At 39.5% G+C, this 20,711-nt stretch overlaps 1 protein-coding gene across 11 annotated transcripts in view; it reads right to left on the bottom strand.

The window, feature by feature from the left end:
- The window catches only part of LOC127359885 (GTPase IMAP family member 9-like), a 111,876-nt gene that overhangs the window by 44,092 nt on the left and 47,073 nt on the right, over positions 1-20,711 (bottom strand). For 2 of the 11 annotated variants that reach the window (XM_051394202.1, XM_051394194.1), the window contains one exon: positions 18,964-18,981. The exons of 8 other annotated variants lie outside the window; for them this stretch is intronic. In XM_051394202.1, the coding sequence (XP_051250162.1) occupies positions 18,964-18,981 (18 nt within the window). Of the gene's footprint in view, positions 1-5,697; positions 5,752-18,963; positions 18,982-20,711 lie in introns of all 11 variants that reach the window. One more of the 11 variants, XM_051394206.1, reaches the window with a different exon arrangement.

Below are 20,711 nucleotides of genomic sequence, written 5' to 3'. Positions count from 1 at the left end.
ATTTCCACGACATCTACCTTCTGGAACATTTCAGTGGTGTAATGGCTTCCTCCGTTCTTCTCTGTTGTATCTCTGATCTTGTTGAGCAGCTCTCTGACCTGAGAATGATCCTCCAGGTTGTTATTGAAGACGTGGTACTGGCCGTTACATTTGGCCACAAGTTCCTTCAGGTCTTTGCTTTTCGCCAAGAACTCCTCAATCGGTTTCCCTTTGAGCAGGTCACCATGGGTAAAGAGAACCATGCTGTATTTGTCTGCTTCCTCTCCAAAGAGATCTTAAATCTTCTGCACAGTCTTCTTCTCTTCCTCTGTGTATCTGCCTGATTTGATGATGACCAGATGTGGGGTCCAGGAGAAGCATAAGAAATGCTCTAGACAATATCTAGAGTAGTTTTCTTTTTTCAATGCCGGTGTCGATCACACACATTTATATTGATATTTCAGGAATGCCTGTCATGAATTAAAGATGGGAGTTGTATGGTTTTGGAGAGCTGGATGTCTGTGTGCTTACACAAAAGTTCAACTCTTTAAGCCTTAATAGTTCCTTTAAAAAATCTTCACAGAAAAATGCCACCTTCGCAAAAACTGCTGATAAAATCTAATAAATCAATATTTCTTTTTCTTCTTTTAGAACTACTTCAGCTTGAAATATACATATCAAATATTTATTATATTTTGGGTATTTTAACCCTTTAAAGGCCAATATGTTTACACATCTTCGCTGTTGTGGAAAGTCTTTGAGTTAGTTTGAGACCAAATTATTTTTCCATTTTTTTAAGGTCATCAATTTCATCTCAGATGAGTCTTCTGATGAGTCAGGGCTAGACACCAGATTGTCTGTCTCTACCTCTGAGGAGACATCTTCGCTCTCAGAGCCCATGATATTTCAAGCGCCTCCTGTGTTCTGTAATGCCTTGCCATCTCCTAAATGACTACTCCCTCACTATTGCTCATACTTATAACCATGACTGCAGTGCACCTGCATCAACAGCCTGAACGAGAACCAAAACAAAGTCACATTTGGTTTGGTTCTCGCCACTCATAGTTTTTATTATTGAATTAGCTTATAATGCAGATTTTGGCATTCTAAGAGAAAAGACTTGTGAAGTTGGACACACACACACACACACACACACACACACACACACACACACACACACATACACACAAACATCACATCATCATCAATACATACATATTTCAGTAGCGAGACACCCTTACAGAAAACAGTGAAAAGTGTGAAATTTTTCTGCATGCTTTGAATGGGAAAAAGTAATGCCATGTGGTGGACTAACATAAAAATAAAAAATGTAAAGCTTGTGGACCAAAATGAAATCTTAACATAAAGGAATGCATCAGTTTATGTTAAAATAAACATGGGATTAAAAATGGCGTTTTGAATGGTTTTCAATGGGGCATTTTTCTGCCGTAGGAACAAATGTGTGAGTTTGTGCGTAGCCTAGCCATTTTAGGCTAATTTAAGGAACTAAGACCAGAATTCTAAACACAATGCAAAATGAATAACCTTTGACAAGTTTGAGCTTCATTCATTGAACACAGCAAAAATAGCATGAAAATAAAACAAATGGAATGGTAGAAAAATGTACCTGGGATTTTAAGGGTTAAAGGGGGAAGTGCTTTAGTGGAAGAACAGAATATTTTTTAAATCTCCAGCATGTTTTGCGAGCTTGGGAGATGCACTGTCACTCACTGAACTGAGTTATATGAATTAAAATAGACGTTATTACTAGATTTATGAAAATCTGCATTTTGTGGGTTAAAAATCACAACGTGCACTCTACTGTTATCACCCTGTGCTTCTTAAGGCAAATGCTGAAAGATAGTTGACTGCTCAACAGCTTGCTGTTAGCACTACTGTGGTCAGTCTGTTAATCACTCCGGTCGTGTCGAGTCCACGTCCCCTAAAGTCACTGTCCTCTGCAGGTCTTAAATGCATTTTTTAAATTTGCTGAGAGGGAGGGACTAGCAGGATTGATGGGTTTAGTTACACTTTAAAGATAAAGTAAGAATAAAGTAGGCTGAAGATCCAATATAAATAAGTGTTGTTGCAGACAGACTTTAATTCTTAAGCTCAGCATCAGACCAGCTCTTTCTCCCAAGTAATATACCAAATACAATAAGTCAAGAAACTCTATTCATAATGTTGCTTACATCTTGCATATAAATAGACGGACAGCCTAATGAACAAATCTCAACAGTTGTAAATTGGCAGTAACAGTATATTTGTCAGATTTCAAGTATTTTTTTGAGCTTGAAAGAAAACTCTGTCTGCATTATACAGAGAAGTCTTTCTGTTATTCAGCCCAGTATTTCTCAAATGAGTGAACACTTACCCCTAGGGGGACTTTGGAGTACTGCAGGGGGTATGTGATATTTTCAAAAAATTTTAATTAAGGAAAGTCTTTTTATTGTCATATTCACAGTATACACACTTTTTACATACATGAAATGAAACTTGGCCTCTGCATTTAACCCAGTGGGAGGACTAAGCGCCCGGGGAGCAGTTAGGGGTTAGGTGCCCTGCTCAAGGGCACCTCGGCAGAGCACAGGAGGTGAAAACTGGCAACTCTCCAGCTACTAGCCCACACTCCATACAGTGGGTCTGTGGGGCTTGAACGGTTCCCAAGCCAAGTCCCTACCCACTGAGCTACAAAACATCAGACATGCATAATTTCTTAAATAATCATAGTACAATTATTACTAAGTTCAGTTAAAAAGTTTAAATATCAATTCCATAAACCTCATCATTCAATATTCCTCTTTCCAATGCAATCGTTAACTGACGAAAAGAGTTATTGTTGTTACTGAGAATGTGTGAAAGTGAAAGACAACCCCATGTTTTTTACCAAATTGTAAGGACAACTTATAAAACAGGTTCAATGCAACTACAATACTGTCTCAGTGTTATTGTATTATGGCAAAGACACAGATTCTAAACATTTGAAATGAAATAGAGAGCAAAGTAATAGAAACTGTAATACAGTTAAACAGCACCACAAACCAAGATGACATGCAATCAGATCAACAGATCTGAAACAGTTTCTGCACAAACTTTATAACCTTTGTGAAAGGAGGATTCATCTCAGGACTGTTGCATTAGACTGCATTAGTTTTGATAATGTTGGTGTACCTAATAAACTGGCCACTGAATGTAATTTCTAAGCTTCTGTTCGAGGTGTTCCATAAGCATGAGTACATTATTCTTTTCAAGATGGAAGTGTTATTTCATGTTTATCAATTAAACCCAATTTACATACTTCGTTAAGCAAGTTGGAAGATGCAAAACCCAAAAGAGGAGAACCCTTTGGGTTAGAGTTAAGGACCTATCTAAATATCTCAAAGTCACTCCAGTTTCAACTTCTGTCTCAGTAAATTGGCAAAAATTGTGCTCATAGAAGGCTTATGATCTATTCAATTCAATTTTATATGTATAGCGCCAATTCATAACAGAAGTTATCTCAGGACACTTTTCAAATAGAGCAGGTCTAGACCGAACTCTTTAAAACATTATTTACAGAGACCCAACAGTACCACCATGAGCAAGACCTTGGAGACAAGGGCAAGGAAAAACTGCCTGTTAAAAGGCAGAAACCTAGGACAGATCATTCGGCTCCAGGTAGGTGGTCGTCTGGGCCTGAACAACCATCATGCATTGGGAACACAGTGGACTGAAATTGTTTTATAAAAACAATTTTTACTAGTTTGAGTTTCAGGCCATCTGATTCGTAGACAGACAGACAGACAGACACATTGTGGCTCTTTTTTAGGAAAGCAGAGGTTTTATTTGATCTTTAAGACTATAACTAACATGCATATAAATATGTGATCAATCCCATTAGTATTGATGATTAAATGTATAACACAATACAAGAGAAGAACAAACGTTAAATTAAACCTCTCCAACCTGGATAAACGGTAGCTAACGTTAGCTGTCGGCTGAAACAAGGCTGAAGCTTTTCTTTCTGTTTCCAACCTCAACTTTAATAAAGTTTAACGTCGGTTAGCACAGCAGCTAATCTAAAGCTCATGTTCCTGTAAACATTTACTAATAAAAGCTCCAAGCTGCGACAGTAAACAACTACAGCTGTTGACAGTGTTTACTTACTGATTCAGTGAGCTGACTCTTCCGGAAAATAAGTTTAGAAAAAGAATAAAACTAATTGAAGCAACATTGTGTTATAACTAAAATGAAATAACTGGAAATGTCTATTTTTAGCACAAGCGTGAGAATGAATACGGTTTACTGAGACTAGGTTTTCTACGACTGTGAGTCAGTGGCTTTCTGTTTATAGCAAACCCTCTGAGAACTATAATTAAAATGAAATAAGAATATGAAATATCTGATAATGATTCCTGTAAACTCCCTCTCAGTGACACAGTCCAGGGAAACACGATTCCTTATCTAAAAGACTAGAGACACAAACTTCAGTCTCGTATCAGCTTAATGTTACTATTACAGTTATTCCAGTGGAGGGTGCTATTGTACAAAGGCTTAGTGGTAACAGAGAGAGTTTTATATGTTACACAAAATAAAAATGAAACAAGCATGTGTATAAAAAAATAAAATCATTCAGTTTGGTGAATTAACTTTAACTATATCTGTTTTAGGCTTCCACCTGGTTCTGTCTGACTCTAGTTGAATAAGTTACAATAAAAATATATCGACTCAATCTCTGAATGATGACCGTAAAGCATGACTCCTTTATCATAAGCTTTATTTCACCTTATTTACATATTCTTGCACTACTAAACATTTACTGATCATCTTGTACATTTATTAATATTAACACCAGTGAGGTTTGCTTTATTTGACATTATGAAACAGAGGACATTAAAGCACACACAGGATGTTAAAGATGATACAGTGTCCACAAAGTCATTTCAGTTATAGGTGACTAAGTGACATCATACACAACAAACCAACACATTGAATGCACAAATTATTATCAATGAAATCAAGTCAAACAGCAAAAAAGATTACACAACAACTTCCAACTTTACTATAAGCCATGATTCTTCTGGTCAGCAACTCCAGCATGATTTCTACCTGTGCTGCTTCTTCAGATTAAAGGAATCAAACTGCTACTGAGTGTTTATTGTGAATCACAGGAAGGTAATGTACAATATATGTGACTGAAGTTAATGCTGACAGCAATCATTCATCACATATCAAAGAACAGTTAATCTGCAACAGTATGGAATCACAAAGTCAAAAAGTTCATTTGTAGAATAACTTCAATATGTTATACTTTTTTAACCCTTTTTTCTGTAATGTCTCGAGACAATAATGCAGCCCATTTTGAAACAACTCATGCATCATTTTGAGTATTAGATTGCTATTCTCTGCTTCCTGTCTAGCTAGCCTTTCCTGAAATACTCTTAGGTTTTCTTTTTCTTCTCTCACTTTTATTTCATGAGCTTGCCTTAACTTCATCTTCTCCATGTCATTCTTTACTTCTCTCAGGTGTTTCTCGTACTCTTCCTTTAGTTTCTTCTCCAGTTCCTCCCGCTCTTTGCGCATTTCCTCTTCTTTCTCTTTCAGGATTCGTTGTTTCTCCTCTTCAATCGCTTTCTCTGCCATCTGGAACATTTCAGTGGTGTATTGGCTTCCTCCATTCTTCTCTGTTATATCTCTGATCTTGTTGAGCAGCACTCTGACCTGAGAACGATCCTTCAGTTCGTTATTGAAGACGTGGTACTGGTCGTTACATTTGGCCACAAGTTCCTGCAGGTCTTTGCTTTCCTCCAAGAACTCTTCAATCGGTTTCCCTTTGAGCAGGTCACCATGGGTAAAGAGAACCATGCTGTATTTGTCTGCTTCCTCTCCAAAGATTCTCTGAATCTTCTGCACAGTCTCCTTCTCTTCCTCTGTGAATCTGCCCAGTCGGATGATGACCAGGAAGATGTGGGGTCCAGGAGAAGCATAAGAAATGCTCTGGGCAATATCTTTTGTGGTTTTTGCTTCTTCAATGCCTGTGTCAAACAGACCTGGAGTGTCGATAAGAGCAACCTTTTGTCCATCCACCTCACCAAATACCTTTTTACAGTGTTGAGTCAAAGATTTGGAGGAGAACTTTGATTCAAACCTCTGATTACCCAGAATGGTGTTTCCTGTGGCACTCTTCCCACCTCCAGTCTTCCCCACCATCACAATCCTGATCTCCTCATTGTTGCTGTAGGCTGTATTGGTCAGCATTCTATTGTTACCTGAAAAACAAAAATGAACAATTCATACTCAATTCCAGAAGACCTTTTGGGTGCTGTGAACAACCATGTAAGACAGTAAAAATCAAAAAGTTAGTCCTTCAGTCTGCTTCAAAGTGCTTTTTAGATCCTTTCACAGCATCTGAAAGCCCGTCCCACTCTAATTTGATGGCTGAAGTAAAAATGTCATATAACATGAGTTTGAGGGGATTTAAAATATTTTGCATCACCTGCAGTTTGTTCTTGGATTTAATTGTTACACCACTGTATCAGGCAGAACAGGCACAATCAAAATGACACTATCAATGATGTCACGAGACATTTCTTAACAGAGAAGTCAAAAGGTCTTGAAAAAGAGACATCATTCATACCTGGGTGTAATGTGGTTCAAGTTTGTGAAGAAATGTTTTTTTTGTGATTTGATGTTCTCATATGGGAACACACAATAAAAGATCAAATTAAAGTAATATGATTATAAGGAAATAAACTGACCATGAAAAACACCAAAGGGACCAGACTAAATCACTAGGATAGTAAATCTGAGAATATTATAGCTCGAGGTAGCAAAAAAACACAATAGACCAATATCACCTGAGTCACCAATGATGATGATTATAAATATATTTGCATATTTACTTTACACCATATTTGGTGATTAGGTTTCCAATGTTTGAGCTCAGATGTCCAACTATAATGAAGGCAGGACAGAAAGTTAAGAGTCTGTCTGCAACAATGCTTCCTGTAAAAATACTAATATAACGCTGATTAAAAAAAAATTAAGAACAACTTAAATAAAAGTCCTGCAATGAAAATGTAACCTCTGTAAAATTATGATAATAAAATCAAGGAAAAATACTTGAAAGTATTACAAGTAAGTGCAGAAGGATGTCCCCTGTGACTGTTCTGGTATTATATATGATATTATGAGATTATCATTACTGTACTGTACATTAATGTACAGGATTTTACAAATTGACTTACTGTTTTTGGTCTTTAGGTTTCCCATGGTGGTAGTGATCACAGAGATGTGCTGCTACAGTGAAGGCAGGACAGAAAGTTAAGTGTCTGTGTGCAACGATTCTTCTTGTATGAAAGCGTCATGCAATGAACCACACCCATAAACCACAGTGAGGCAAGATGTGTTTATGTGTTTAGTTCACAGGCTGTTTTATACAATGATCCTAAATAAGAAAATACTGACAGCACAGTTTGTGTCTTTGAGCCCTTTTCTGACATTTGTACTAAATTCAGAGGAGAGGAGCTTAAGGTATTGCTTAATTTAATTTTACTCTCACCTAAGTATGCATTACACTATGTCAAATCCTAATTCGTTACTGATTACAATTTAATTACTATCCATTTCATTGGTATTTTTGTAGCCACTTGGCAAAAAACAGAGGAGGGGGAAGTGCTGCAAAGTACCCCAAAGTGCTGCCTGCTGCCCTTAGCTGTGCATAAACACACTGCAGGCAATTTAATGCTTCAACAGATAACATTCCTGCTTTATCTGTATATTGATTCATACCTTTTATGATTTATCAGAGAAATGTGCTCTGTTGAAGGTGGTCAATCAATATGGGTTTTTGTTATACTTCTACAGTGTGATGTAGAAACTTGAAGCCACCAGTGCACAGACACAGAATGAAATTTACAGTGAAGTACGAGACATCTTGTGTCATTGTGACATTTAAAATATATATATATATATTAGAAGATAACTCTTTAAGGATTTTTATCTACTTATTTATTTTTACAGAAAGAAGAAGAACATACTCGACACACATTATTGTTAGGTTATGTTACATTATTTCACGTGTCTCTTGTGCTCTTTGAAAATAATTTTTTAACATGAATGTGACTTAAATGATAATTAATTAATAATTGACAGTTAAATCAGTTAGTCGCTTCTGCTGTTCTTGTATAAACTGTTCACTAACTCTTCATATGTTCTGTTTGCAAAAATCTAAATTTGTAAAGTAAAAAAAGCTGTCAGATAATGAGGTAAAAAATACAATATAACCCTCTGAATTATAGTGAAGTAGAAGTAGAAAGTTATGTGCTTAGTTAAATTCGATACCCTCGATCCAGATCAGGAAACAAATGGAAGAAAACTCAAGAACAGCAACATAAGAGGGATCCTTCTTCTGGGACAATAAATCTGGATGAATTATTGACTGACCATAATAAAAACATGACAGGTTAGAAACACTTACACCAGTTGGTTAATGATGGTCTACTATTTAACTGATGGTTCACAGTGTATTTATTGATGAGAAAACATGATGACACTGTAGCTCCACTAACCCTTGAACACATCTGGAACACACCTTGTGAAATATGAATCTTCTTTTATATTGTAAAGACAAACTTATTGTACTATAGCATTACAATATTTATTTAATTAATTAAACTAAAATCATTTCATTTTAACTCAATCACAATATTCAAGTCATGAAATATCACCTTAATAACACCCTTTTAGCTTAATCTTATCTCATCTCATCTTCAGGATCTGGTCACAGGGGCAGGAAGTCCAGCAGAGGACCCCAAAACTTCCCTTTCCCTGGCCACATCACTAACTCTGACTGGGGGATCCCGAGGTGTTCCAAGGCCAGTGTTGAGATATAATCTCTCCACGGTCTGCCCCGTGGCCTCCTCCCAGCTGGAAGTGCCAGGAACACCTCCCTCAGGAGGCGCCCTGGAGGCCTCCTCACCAGATTCCCCAACCACCTTTACTGGCTCCTTTCTACACAAAGGAGAAGCAGCTCTACTCCGAGTCCCTCGCGGATGTCCGAGCTTCTCACCCTATGCCTAAGAGAGACACCAGCCACCCTCCTGAGGAAACCCATTTCAGCTGCTTGTACCCGCGATCTCATTCTTTCGGTCATGACCCATCTCTCATGACCATAGTTGAGGGTAGGAACAAAGATCGACCGGTAGATCGAAGAGCTTCGCCTTTCTGCTCAACTCTCTTTTTGTGACAACTGTTCGATAAAGGGGCCGCAATACTGCCCATGCTGCCACAATTCTCCAGCCAATCTCCTGCTCCATTCTACCCTCACTCGTGAACAAAACCCCAAGGTACCTGAACTCCTTCACTTGGGGTAAGGACTCACTCCCTACCCGGAGTAGACAATCCACTGCTTTCCTGCTCAGAACCATGGCCTCCGATTTAGAGGTGCTGATCCTGATCCCAGCTACTTGACACTCAGCTGCGAACCGTTCCAGTGAGTGCTGAAGGTCACAGGCCGATGATGCCATCAGGACCAAATCATCCGCAAACAGCCCACCGAACTGCAACCCCCCACGGGTACGCCTCGATATCCTGTCCATGAGAGTCACAAACAGGATTGGTGACAAAGCACAGCCCTAGCGGCATGGGTGGAGCCAGGGGTGGCCAATGGTGGCCAAGGCCACCATTAAGTAATCTTTGGTCACCCCCGCCCCCCACCACTGCTTTGCCGGCAACTTTTTTGCGAGACCCTTTCTGTACACAGGTCTTCCCATATGGATGCATTTCAACAGCGCACCTCAAACAAGTACTTCTCCACCCAAACTGAAGGTGGCGGTAATACACTCAACTTGAATTTCAACCACCAAAACAATTACAGAAGAAGAAGAAGTAGTGTTGTTGTTATTGTTGTTCGTATGTGCTCCAACGGACTTTGCGCGTGCAGTAGGAGGACTGTCTGTTTCCCGCCGCCAGAGAAGAGGTCACAGGTAAGTTAACAAGGAGAATTAAGTTTATTCACTATGTTTGAAATATTTCTTGTCTTAATGTATGTATATTATGGCTGGCGTGCTGGAGTTGAAACAGACATGGCAAAGTTTGCTAAGTTAATTTAGGCTGTTGACTTAGCAGTATGAAAGTTGCAAGCTATAAACAGTTTCACTGTGTCAGTGTCATTTAAAAGAGCATTGTAGAAGGCCATTAAAAGTAAAGTCAACTTTCAGTGCTGATTTAGCTTAATGGTGGTGGTCTGTCTGTGTCATATCCTTGAAAGGGAATTTAAATGTTTTGTTGGCAGTTGGCAGGCAAATGATAATATGCAGATGATAAGTATTGCAAAGGAATATTTTTGAAATGCTTGCCCATAATGTTAAGGTTACTATATTTTGGTTTTGCACCTCTCAGGCAAAATAAAGAGGAAAACTACTTCCTACTTCGTCAGTCAGTGTAGTAAGCCGAGTAATGAGAGGACGGAAAGTAGTGTGGAGAGGGAGATGCAGGATGAGACAGAGTCAGACGTTGAAGGAGAGCACTCATCTGTTGCTCTTCATGGAAGTGAACTTACAGGTACAGCACACCACCTGCCTTATTAGCTGAAGTACTTACAGGATTCTGCCTTCAACAGCCGATGTGCAATTTACTTTTCAAAGCCATATCAGTGGGGGGAGAAAAGTTAATTAGCTTAAAATCTGGCATGCTGACAATTTTAACTTTTCTGTCTTTACCAACAGATGATCGACCTGCCAATTCAGATAGTGACAGTGATGGTAAAGTAGATCCCCCAGAGTGTGCTCTGCAAAGTGGATGTCAAGGTAGGTTACAAGATGCCAAACACAATCCACAAGTTACTGCTGTGTTACTGTTTGTATCTGTTTGCATTAAATGATAATATTTCAAGAATCTTAATTCAAAAATGTGGTTTAGATGTGATATCAAGACATATTAGTGTCATCATTTTAACTTGTTTATCTCAATTGACAGATGAAAGATTTCATACGGATCAAGGGCACAGCAGTGCAGTTGGCACCGCCAGGTATATGATTTACATTCAGACACTCACAAATTACAAATAGATGTATTGTATAGCATAATTGACAATTCATACATTTGTTTTTCTTTTAGACCAGTTGGTCCAGTCCAGCCACAGCTTGCCGTGTTTCCAAGGACTGCCATGGGGGACAGACAAAGAAACTTCCAGGCCTCATGGTATTCCCATCATACATGGATCGAATATTCTCAGTGCAAGGATGCTGTTTATTGTTATGCCTGCAGGAACTTTGGCCTTCCAAACACTGAATCAGTTTTCACTTCTGATAGGGGCTTTAAAAACTGGAAAAAGGCTATGTTCAAAGATGGAGGCTTTGCATCCCATGCTAAGTCTGATGCACACATCAATGCTATGTTAGCCTGGAAAAATGTTGAGACACACCAAAAAGCAATACATCTTTGATGACTAAATTGTCACAACAGCACAAAAAACAGATACAGGAAAACCGTGACTATATTAAACGTGTAGCTGAAGTTTTACTGTTAACTGCAACACAAAACATAGCACAAAGGGGTCATAGAGAGACAGTGGATTCAGGCAACAAGGGAAACTTCCTTGCTATGTTAGAGCTTCTTGGCAATCATGACACAGTTGTGAAAAATAAATTGAAAACCGGTAATGCCAAATACACAAGCCACCAAATCCAAAATGAAATGAGAGTCAAGTCTTTGCCCTTATGGCAGATGAAACCAAATATGTAAAAAAGAAAGAACAAATTTCTCTTGTTCTTAGGTATTACTACAGGGGAGCTGTAAAAGAGAGCTTTTTGCATTTTGAAGCTGCTGAACATCTTAATGCTGCAGGGTTGGCAGACAAAATAATACACATCCTCGAAAAGTAAGGGCTGGAATATAGGGACAATTTGGTCGGACAAGCTTATGATGGAGCATCCGTCATGAGCGGCAAAAACTCTGGAGTTCAGGCTCGTGTTAAGGAAGTGGCAAAGCAGGCATTTTATGTACATTGTAATGCCCACTGTCTTAATCTAGTTCTTGTGGACACGGTTAAAGCTACCCCTGAAGTAGAGTGCTTCTTTTCTCTGGTACAAAGACTGTACACATTCATGTCTGGGTCCTATGTTCACCCCAAATGGCTCAAAAAGCAGAAAGAAATGTATGACGGGGCACCAAGGGAGCTGCAAAGGTTAAGTGACACTTGATGGGCCTGTCAATATAAGGCTTGTAAAACTATTCTCGATAGACTACCTGCGATTATCAGTGTCCTAGAAGAAATAGTGGAAGAAAGGAACGGTGACAGGTCAGTTGATGCAAGAGGCCTGCTTGCCCAAATGGACCTCCAGTTTGTAGGGCTTCTAGTTACAAAGACTAAGCTCTTTGGTGAGGCGAGATGCCTCTCCGATGCCCTGCAGTCTCCTGATCTAGATTTAAGTTTAGCTGTTGATTTGGTTGAGGCTCTTGTACAAACTCTTACGGACTGCAGGGCTGAAACACACTTTAAGGAGCTGTGGAAAGAAGTTATCCATACAGCTGAACAGTGCAATATTGAGACTGAACCTGCACCCAAAAGAAAGAAAATACTCAGCAAAAGGCTTGATGGGCATACTGTCATGAGTCAGCTTGGTGGGCCTCTTGAGCAAAAGGACAATTTTCGCACAGGGTTGTTTTACACATTCCTTGACCATATGCTCACTGAGATCAACAGACGATAGTGATGAGGGGCATTCAGGCGTTGAATCCTACAAATGCTACATTTTGTGATGAAGCAGCTCTGTTACCCTATTTATGGAAGCAACACTGAAGACATGAGACATGAGTTACATCAGCTAAAAAGAATCCTAGAGAGGAAAAGCCAACTGTGGAACCAGCTTCCAGTTGTGGTTCCGGAGGCAGACACCCTCTCCACATTCAAGAGTAGGCTTAAGACATTCCTCTTTGATAAAGCTTATAGTTAGGGCTGGATCAGGTGAGTCCTGAACCATCCCTTAGTTATGCTGCTATAGGCCTAGACTATCGGGGGATTTCCCATGGTGCACTGAGCTCCTCCCTTCCTCTCTCTTTCTGCACTTATTCATGTTCCATTAATGCATGTTACTAATTTCACTTCTTCCCCGGAGTTCTTGTGCTTTCTCGTCTTGCAGGTTCTTATCGATCCTGGTGGAGCCTCCTGCCATGGTCCTGCTAGATTGCCATTGCCAATACTGTTGTTGCTGTGCACCTGTCTGTCTGTCTGTCTCTCGCTCCCTCTCTCTCTCTCTGTCTCTCTCTAACCTCAGCTGGTCAAGACATACGACCACCCACCTAGAGCCGAAGGATCTGTCCTAGGTTTCTGCCTTTTAACAGGCAGTTTTTCCTTGCCCTTGTCGCTAAGTGCTTGCTCATGGTGGTACTGTTGGGTCTCTGTAATTAATGTTTTAAAGAGTTCGGTCTAGACCTGCTCTATTTGAAAAGTGTCCTGAGACTTCTGTTATGAATTGGCGCTATACAAATAAAATTGAATTGAAATTGAATTGAATTGAAAAACCATCTAGCATTGTTGAACTAACCAAATTCATTGAGCCCCACCATAAGGTGTTTCATGAGGTCTTTAAGTTGTGTAAAATAGCAGTCACCATACCTATGAGTACAGCTGCATGTGAAAGGAGCTTTTCAGTGCTGAAGCTGATTAAAATTTACCTAAGATCAACTATGGATTATGAAAGATTGAGTGACCTGGGTGTTTTGAGTGTGGAGTCTAAGCGAGCAACTTCCATTGACATGGATGAATTTGTGAATCGGTTTTCTTTAAATCACAGCAACCGAAGAATACGACTTATGTAGTTTGAGTGTGTTCTGTGATATTGTAATGTTTGTTTGATAAAAGTGCCTTCTGGTATATTCTTATGTGGTGTAAATTGTCATTATGGTGTGAGCTTTATCACCAATTAAAAAGACACCACCTTCTGCACTGCCACACTGTTTTTATGTGGATCTTCATGATGTAATTCTACATGGCAGTCACTGCCTGTTTAAGTAAATGAGTGACTAAGAAACACTACTAGATCCCCAGTGACTTGCCACATAGGAAATAATAGTTTCTGTGCTACCACTGTGTGAGCTATGGTCTCAGTCTGGCCACCCCTATGGAAATTGTCTGGCTCTGCCACTGCCTGGCGGAGGCCAACACCCACTGGAAACGAGTCCAACTAATGACCAAGGGAGGCTGAGTAGTGTGATGCCTCTGTAGTTTGCACAAGCCCTCTGGTCCCCCTTTTTAAATATGGGGACCATCACCCAAGTCCGCCACTCCTTCAGCGCTGCCCCTGACTTCTACTTAATGTTGAAAAGGCATGTCAACCAATACAGCCCCTCAACACCCAGAGCCTTAAGCATTTCTGAGCGAATCTCATCAATCCCCGGAGCTTTGCCACTGTGGGAGTTCTCTGACTACCTCAGTGACCTCCCACAGCAAAACTGATGCAGATCCCCCATCACACTCCAGCGCTGCCTCTATCACAGAGGGCAGGTTTGTTGGTCTAGTCAGGTTCAGGAGTTTCCTAAAGTGTTCCTTCCACCGCCCAATTATCTGCTCAGTTGTGGTCAGCAGTGTCCCATCCCCGCTGTACACAGCTTGAATGGTTCCCCGCTTCCCCCTCCTGAGGTGTCGGACGGACACAGAAGCACCTGGGTGCCGTCTGAAAGTCCTTCTCCATGGCTTCTCCGAACTCCTCCCACACCCGCTGTTTTGCTTCCCCTCACAGCTGCGGCTGAAGTCCTTCAGGCCTGACGGTACCCTGCAACTGCCTCAGGAGTCCCCGGGACAACATATCCCGGAAGGCCTCCTTCTTCAAGGTTACCGCCCCTTGAGGCGCCCAAGACCTTAAAACCATAGCTCACAGCCACAGCTTCAGCAATAGAAGCTTTGAACACCAATTCTATGGTTGGGATGCCGGAGAAGCTCCGCCGGAGGTGGGAGTTGAAGGTCTCTTAGACAGGGGCCTCCTCCAGATGTTCCAAGTTCTCCCGTACTACACGTTTGGGTTTACCAGGTCTGTTCAGTGGCTTCCTCCACCACCTAACCGAACTCACCACCAGGTAGGGATCAGTTGACAGCTCCGCCCCTCTTTTTACCCGAGTGTCCAATACATGCAGCCTCAGGTCTGATGATACGTTCACAAAATTGATTATAGACCTTTGGCCTAAGGTGCTCTGGTACCACGTACACTTATGAGCATCCCTATGTACAAACATGGTGTTCGTAATGGACAATCCATGACTAGCACAGAAGCCCAGTAACAAAACACCGCTCGGGTTCAGGCCGTTCCTCCCAATCACGCCCCTCCCAGTGTCTCCATCATTGCCCACTTGTTAGAAGTCTCCCAGGAGAGTGATGGAGTCCCCTATACATGACTTCATTCAGGGTCTCCAAGAAGGCCAAATACTCTGCACTGCTGTTTGGTGCATAGGCACAAACAACAGTCAGAGCTGTCCACCAAGCTGTAAGGAAGCCAAATTCTCTCCCCTCACTCCCCCCAGTCACATCCTCCAGGCTGTCAGAAAGCTCTACAAAGGCGGCACAATATGACTTAAAATTAAAACAAAATCATAACAAACCTTTATATTTTTTAAATTTAACCATTGTAATGCGGCCACACTTGACAAGCTACCGGACACCCTTTTACCTTTTTTGGCAATACGTTTTCAAAATAAAAAACTCCTTACCTTGATATCAAAACAATAGGCCCAATGATAACGTAACTTAACATAACTCTTAAAAGAGCAATACAAATATACTTACCAATATTCATACATCTCAGTCATACGTGTCTTGGAGGCTGATTCTGGGGGGCATGGCTAAGCCATTTTGTGATGCCCTCCTACAGTACCAAGATAATACCTTAGTGTTCACCATGACTGAAATTTTGTGCAAAGTTTCATGAGTTTCTAGTCATGCTTAGCCCCCCAAAAAGTGTTCAAATGTTAAAAGAAAAGCTGATTTTCGCCGCTTCGCCATGGCAACATGGCTCCATGCAAATTCTCAAGATTCATAAGATGTCATCGTCCTAAGGGATTTCTGACAGAATTTCAGCTGGATTTGGTCAATCTACTGGGAGATATAAATATAAGTGTAAAAATGACGTTTCCTTTCACCACTAGGTGGCGCTCTCACTACTAGTGAATATTATCACATAGAAGTGTTCAGGGCCAGACTTTTATCAGACAAGTGAAGTTTGAAGCCGAATGGACAATGTAAACACTGGTTATAGCTAATTTCCCGCCACGCCACAGACACGCCCCCTAACAACATTCATCACATATCATCAACAATGTGTTTTGCATTTTATAAGTACATTTCAGCTGGATCTGATCATCCTGCTAGGAGTAGAATGTGAAAGTATAAAACGTAATATTTCCTTTCACCACTGGGTGGCGCTCTCACTATTACTGAATATTATCACATAGACGTGTTCAGGGCGGGACTCTAATCAAACGTGAAGTTTCGTTGAGATCACCTCATGTACACTGAAGTTATCACAACACGCCGTTCGACGGAATGTCTAAATTAACTTAAATTACTTAATCATAAATGTTTTTAGATTGCCCTGAAATTTGAAGTTGATCAAATAAATTCCCTAGGAGGAGTTTGTTCAAGTACAAGTAAATCCCTGAAAATGACCACGGAATTAAAAAATGGCTGACTTCCTGTTGGGTTTGGGTTATGGGTCCAAGAGGCATTTCTGCTATCATCATGATACACATGCATAACTATTTCCGTATTTTCGGGGAGCGGGGCTCCGACATTTGGCAGTGCCCGTGGACAGGGACAATTGCATACTCGAATTTTGGATAGATTAGAATTTTGTACAAATTTCCATGAGCTGTCAAGCATGTTGCGGCCGCCAAATATGCAGTCTTTGACGGAGCAAATAATAATTCCTAGAGATACAAGAGAGGATGTCACAGTGTTTGAAAATAAAAGCAACTTCTTGAAATATGCTGGGTCATATTAAAGGTCATTTACAGGTGAACAGCACCTTCGTCAGTCAGCTGCTGCTTTCTCCTCAGTTTGCTGTGTGTAACTGCTGTAAAGTCAGTGTGGCTCTGATCCCATCACAACCTGCATTGAACTTGAACTTTGTTTTCAGAACAAGCTAAATTGATCTTTAGATCAGCTTATCCTCTTTATTGCCATTGTCTTTCTCTGCTAAGTTTTCCATTTCATGTGTTGGCCTTTAATCTAACTGTTCAATGATTGACAGGAATGTTTTACAGCCTCAATTGACCCATTTGATTTTATGATCAGGCACACCTTTAATATCCTTTCCATGGTTCCTTTTATCAACAGCAAACTCTGTTCACCCCTCCCATCAGCATTTACAAGAAATTCCACCAGTTCTTTTAAATTGCCATTTATACAGTGCACATATAGTGTAGCCAGCCCTTTGAATTGGAGTTGTTATGAAGTTATATATCAACATAAAATTCTTGAGCTCAAACTTGACCTTTGACCCTCATTCGGAAGTTAAGGTACTCTACATTTGCATTGTCTGCATATACAATTTTGTACCAAACTTTATTTTACTTTACATTACTTCAATTTACTTCACCATTGAATCTCTACTGTAATTAAACCCTACTACTGAAATAAACCTCTGGAATCTCAGCCTGGGTAAGATCACAAGGATCATACTTAACCAGCAGTCTGACACTGACTAGCCTACATGACAATGATTATTATTATTATTATCATTATTATTATTATTAAAAGCTAATGTTAGTAAAAACAACCACTGCAACACTATTTTCTTTTAAATTTCATTCATGCTACTGTGTGTGTGTGTGTCAGAAATGCTTCAATGACAGACATTACTGCTGTGTGGTAGTTATGGTGTTTTATTATTCAGTCGGATACAGAAATGTGAAATCACAGTAAAAATAATCTTTTAACCAACAGCAGACACTGTAATTTTTCAAAAACCCCTGCAGCAGCTGATGAAATGTTATATTTCAGTCAGCTGCTGCTTTCTCCAAGTTTGCTGTGTGTAACTACTGTAAAGTCAGTGGGGCTCTGATCCAGTCACAACCTGCATTGAGCTTGAACTTTGGTGTTTCTTTCCCCACTAAGTTTCACTGTATTTCATTTTCATGTGTGAAGTTTCAGCAACATTTCAATTTTCAAAACTAGCACAGGCCTCCTGTATTTTGGCTTCTTCTGTTAACTGTAAATAGCAAACCTGGTCAGGTGACAGAAGTATACACCCTCCTGTTCACGCTGTACACCCATGACTGCTATACCTTTTTTATTTCCTGTGTATGAACTAATATACCACATACAGCTGATTATCTGAAACAACTGCTATAACTCATTTGTTTCTTACTCGAGCAATAGAACATTTGAGAAATGTGTCTTGGAACACTTTTTCAGACTGTTTATAAAATGAAAAAAACAGATATCATAATCCACAAAATCCAAAGTCCAGTATTATGACATGGAGCACAACAGCACGCACGTTACAGGATAGGATAGAAAGATCAAAAGCCAAAATCTGCAGTTCTTATGTAATTAAATGTTCATTAAGTAACCGTTATTATCACAAACCTGGCACAATGAGGAAACCAAAAACTGGAATGTGAATGTTAATAAAGTCACAGCAGCCAGTTCATCTGCTGCAGTCCTTCATCACAAACTCACATTTTTTTAAAAGTGTAAAATAAATATGCCCCTAATAAACCAACAACCCCAAGTAACACTAGAAGTAATTGACTACGGTTCTCTGCTTCCTGTCTGGTCAGCCTTTCCTGCTCTTCTTTCATTTTGAGTATTTCCTCTTTAATTTCTTTTATTTGATCTGCCAATGATCCATAATTTTTTTTTGCTTCACTCAGTTGTTCCTCAAATTTTTCCCAGTTTCTTCTCCAGTTTCTCCCACACTTTCTCTGCCTTCTGGAACATTTCATTGGTGTAATGGCTTCCTCTCCGTTCTTCTCTGTTATATCTCTGATCTTGTTGAGCAGCACTCTGACCTGAGAACGATCCTCCAGGTCGTTATTGAAGACGTGGTACTGGCCGTTACATTTGGTCACAAGTTCCTGCAGCTCTGTGCATTCTGTCAAGAGCTCCTCAATCGGTTTCCCTTTGAGCAGGTCACCATGGGTAAAGAGAACCATGCTGTATTTGTCTGCTTCCTCTCCAAAGATTTCCTGAATCTTATGCACAGTTTCCTTCTCTTTCTCTGTCAATGTGATCAGTTGGATGACGACCAAGAAGATGTGGGGTCCAGGAGAAGCATATTTAATGCAGTGGGCAATATCTTTAACTGTTTTCTCTTCATCATTCCTGGTGTCAAACAGACCTGGAGTGTCGATAACAGCAACCTTTTTGTCCGTCCACCTCACCAAAGGCCTTAGCACAGTGGACAGTCACAGATTTAGGGGAGAACTTTGATTCAAAGCTCTGATTTCCCAGAATGGTGTTTCCTGTGGCACTCTTCCCAACTCCAGTCTTCCCCACCATCACAATCCTGATCTCCTCATTGTTGTATCTGGTCGGTTCTGATGGGATGGCAGGAAAAAAATGAACAAATAAATAACACTGTAGGTATAAATATGTTTCTGCAACTACAATATGGGAAACTCTGACAGATTATTTGGGTTACCCCAAAATAATGTCACTATTCTTAATAAATAAAGTAAGAACATGAACAATAAGCAAATCTTATGTCTTAATGAGGAGTCGCCAGTGAGTTAGGTTTAATTAACTCATACAAAATAAGAACGTTATTGTTCATCTTGAAAATAAATATAATGAAAATAGACTTTACGTGCTTAAACATGCTGATGGAAAATGTATTATAGAAATGGCACAGTCTTCATTCAGGACAGGTGATTTAATCATTTTGTAGCCTGCAGTCTGTTGTGCTGTTGGATTGTACTGCATTATATTGAAAGGTGTATAATGCAGACAGAGTGAGTGCGGGAGAGTCTCCAAAGCTCCCAAAACATACTGCAAATATTCTGTTTTTCCACTAAAGCACTTCCACTGTTTATTTTACAGATTTTTCTGTATTTTTTAAATACATGGGAACACTAATACAATATTAAATAATACCCTTAAATAAATATCCTGTAAATGTACATGTTTAATGTAAAATAATGCGAAACATATGTAACTGTAAATAGTTATAAAATGACTGCTTATTTAAAAAAAGTTAAACTACATTTGAAAATCTATAATTGTTTTGCATATATTTCCTGTTTATTTAATATATTCAACGGTTAAATTCAAGTTTAATTCTGTTAAAACATTTTTAAAATCATGTAAAATCCATGACAATTTTCTTCCCGGTCATTTTACAAGGATTTGTTACAGTTCTATAACTTTTAAATTCAAAATTCAAATAAGATAAATCTATAAATAAAAACAGCACTCTGCTGTAAATGGAAGCCTGGTTATTTGTATTATAGCAGTGTTTGCCTGTATTTATAGGCAAATTGTTTTTACTTGTGTTAATATCTTTAATTAAAGAAAAAATTTAAAAAAGATTTTATATAAAATTAAAGCTAAAAACTGTATTTTAATTATAGAAAATTGCTGTGTTTTTATGAGTCAGTTATTTACTGTATTTTTCTGTGCCCCAGCTGGCAGAATTTTATTCGTTTTTAAAAGAAGATAAAGTGCATGACATGCTGTCCACCCATAAACACATATTCAGATACATATTGTTAGCTAAGGAGCTCCTAAAGTCCTAAAAGATAAAAATGTTTTATCTTGT

This window comes from Dicentrarchus labrax, unplaced genomic scaffold (assembly GCF_905237075.1).
Source record: "Dicentrarchus labrax unplaced genomic scaffold, dlabrax2021, whole genome shotgun sequence".
NCBI classification, from domain to species: domain Eukaryota; kingdom Metazoa; phylum Chordata; class Actinopteri; family Moronidae; genus Dicentrarchus; species Dicentrarchus labrax.
This window is presented reverse-complemented; position numbering and strand designations above follow the sequence as displayed.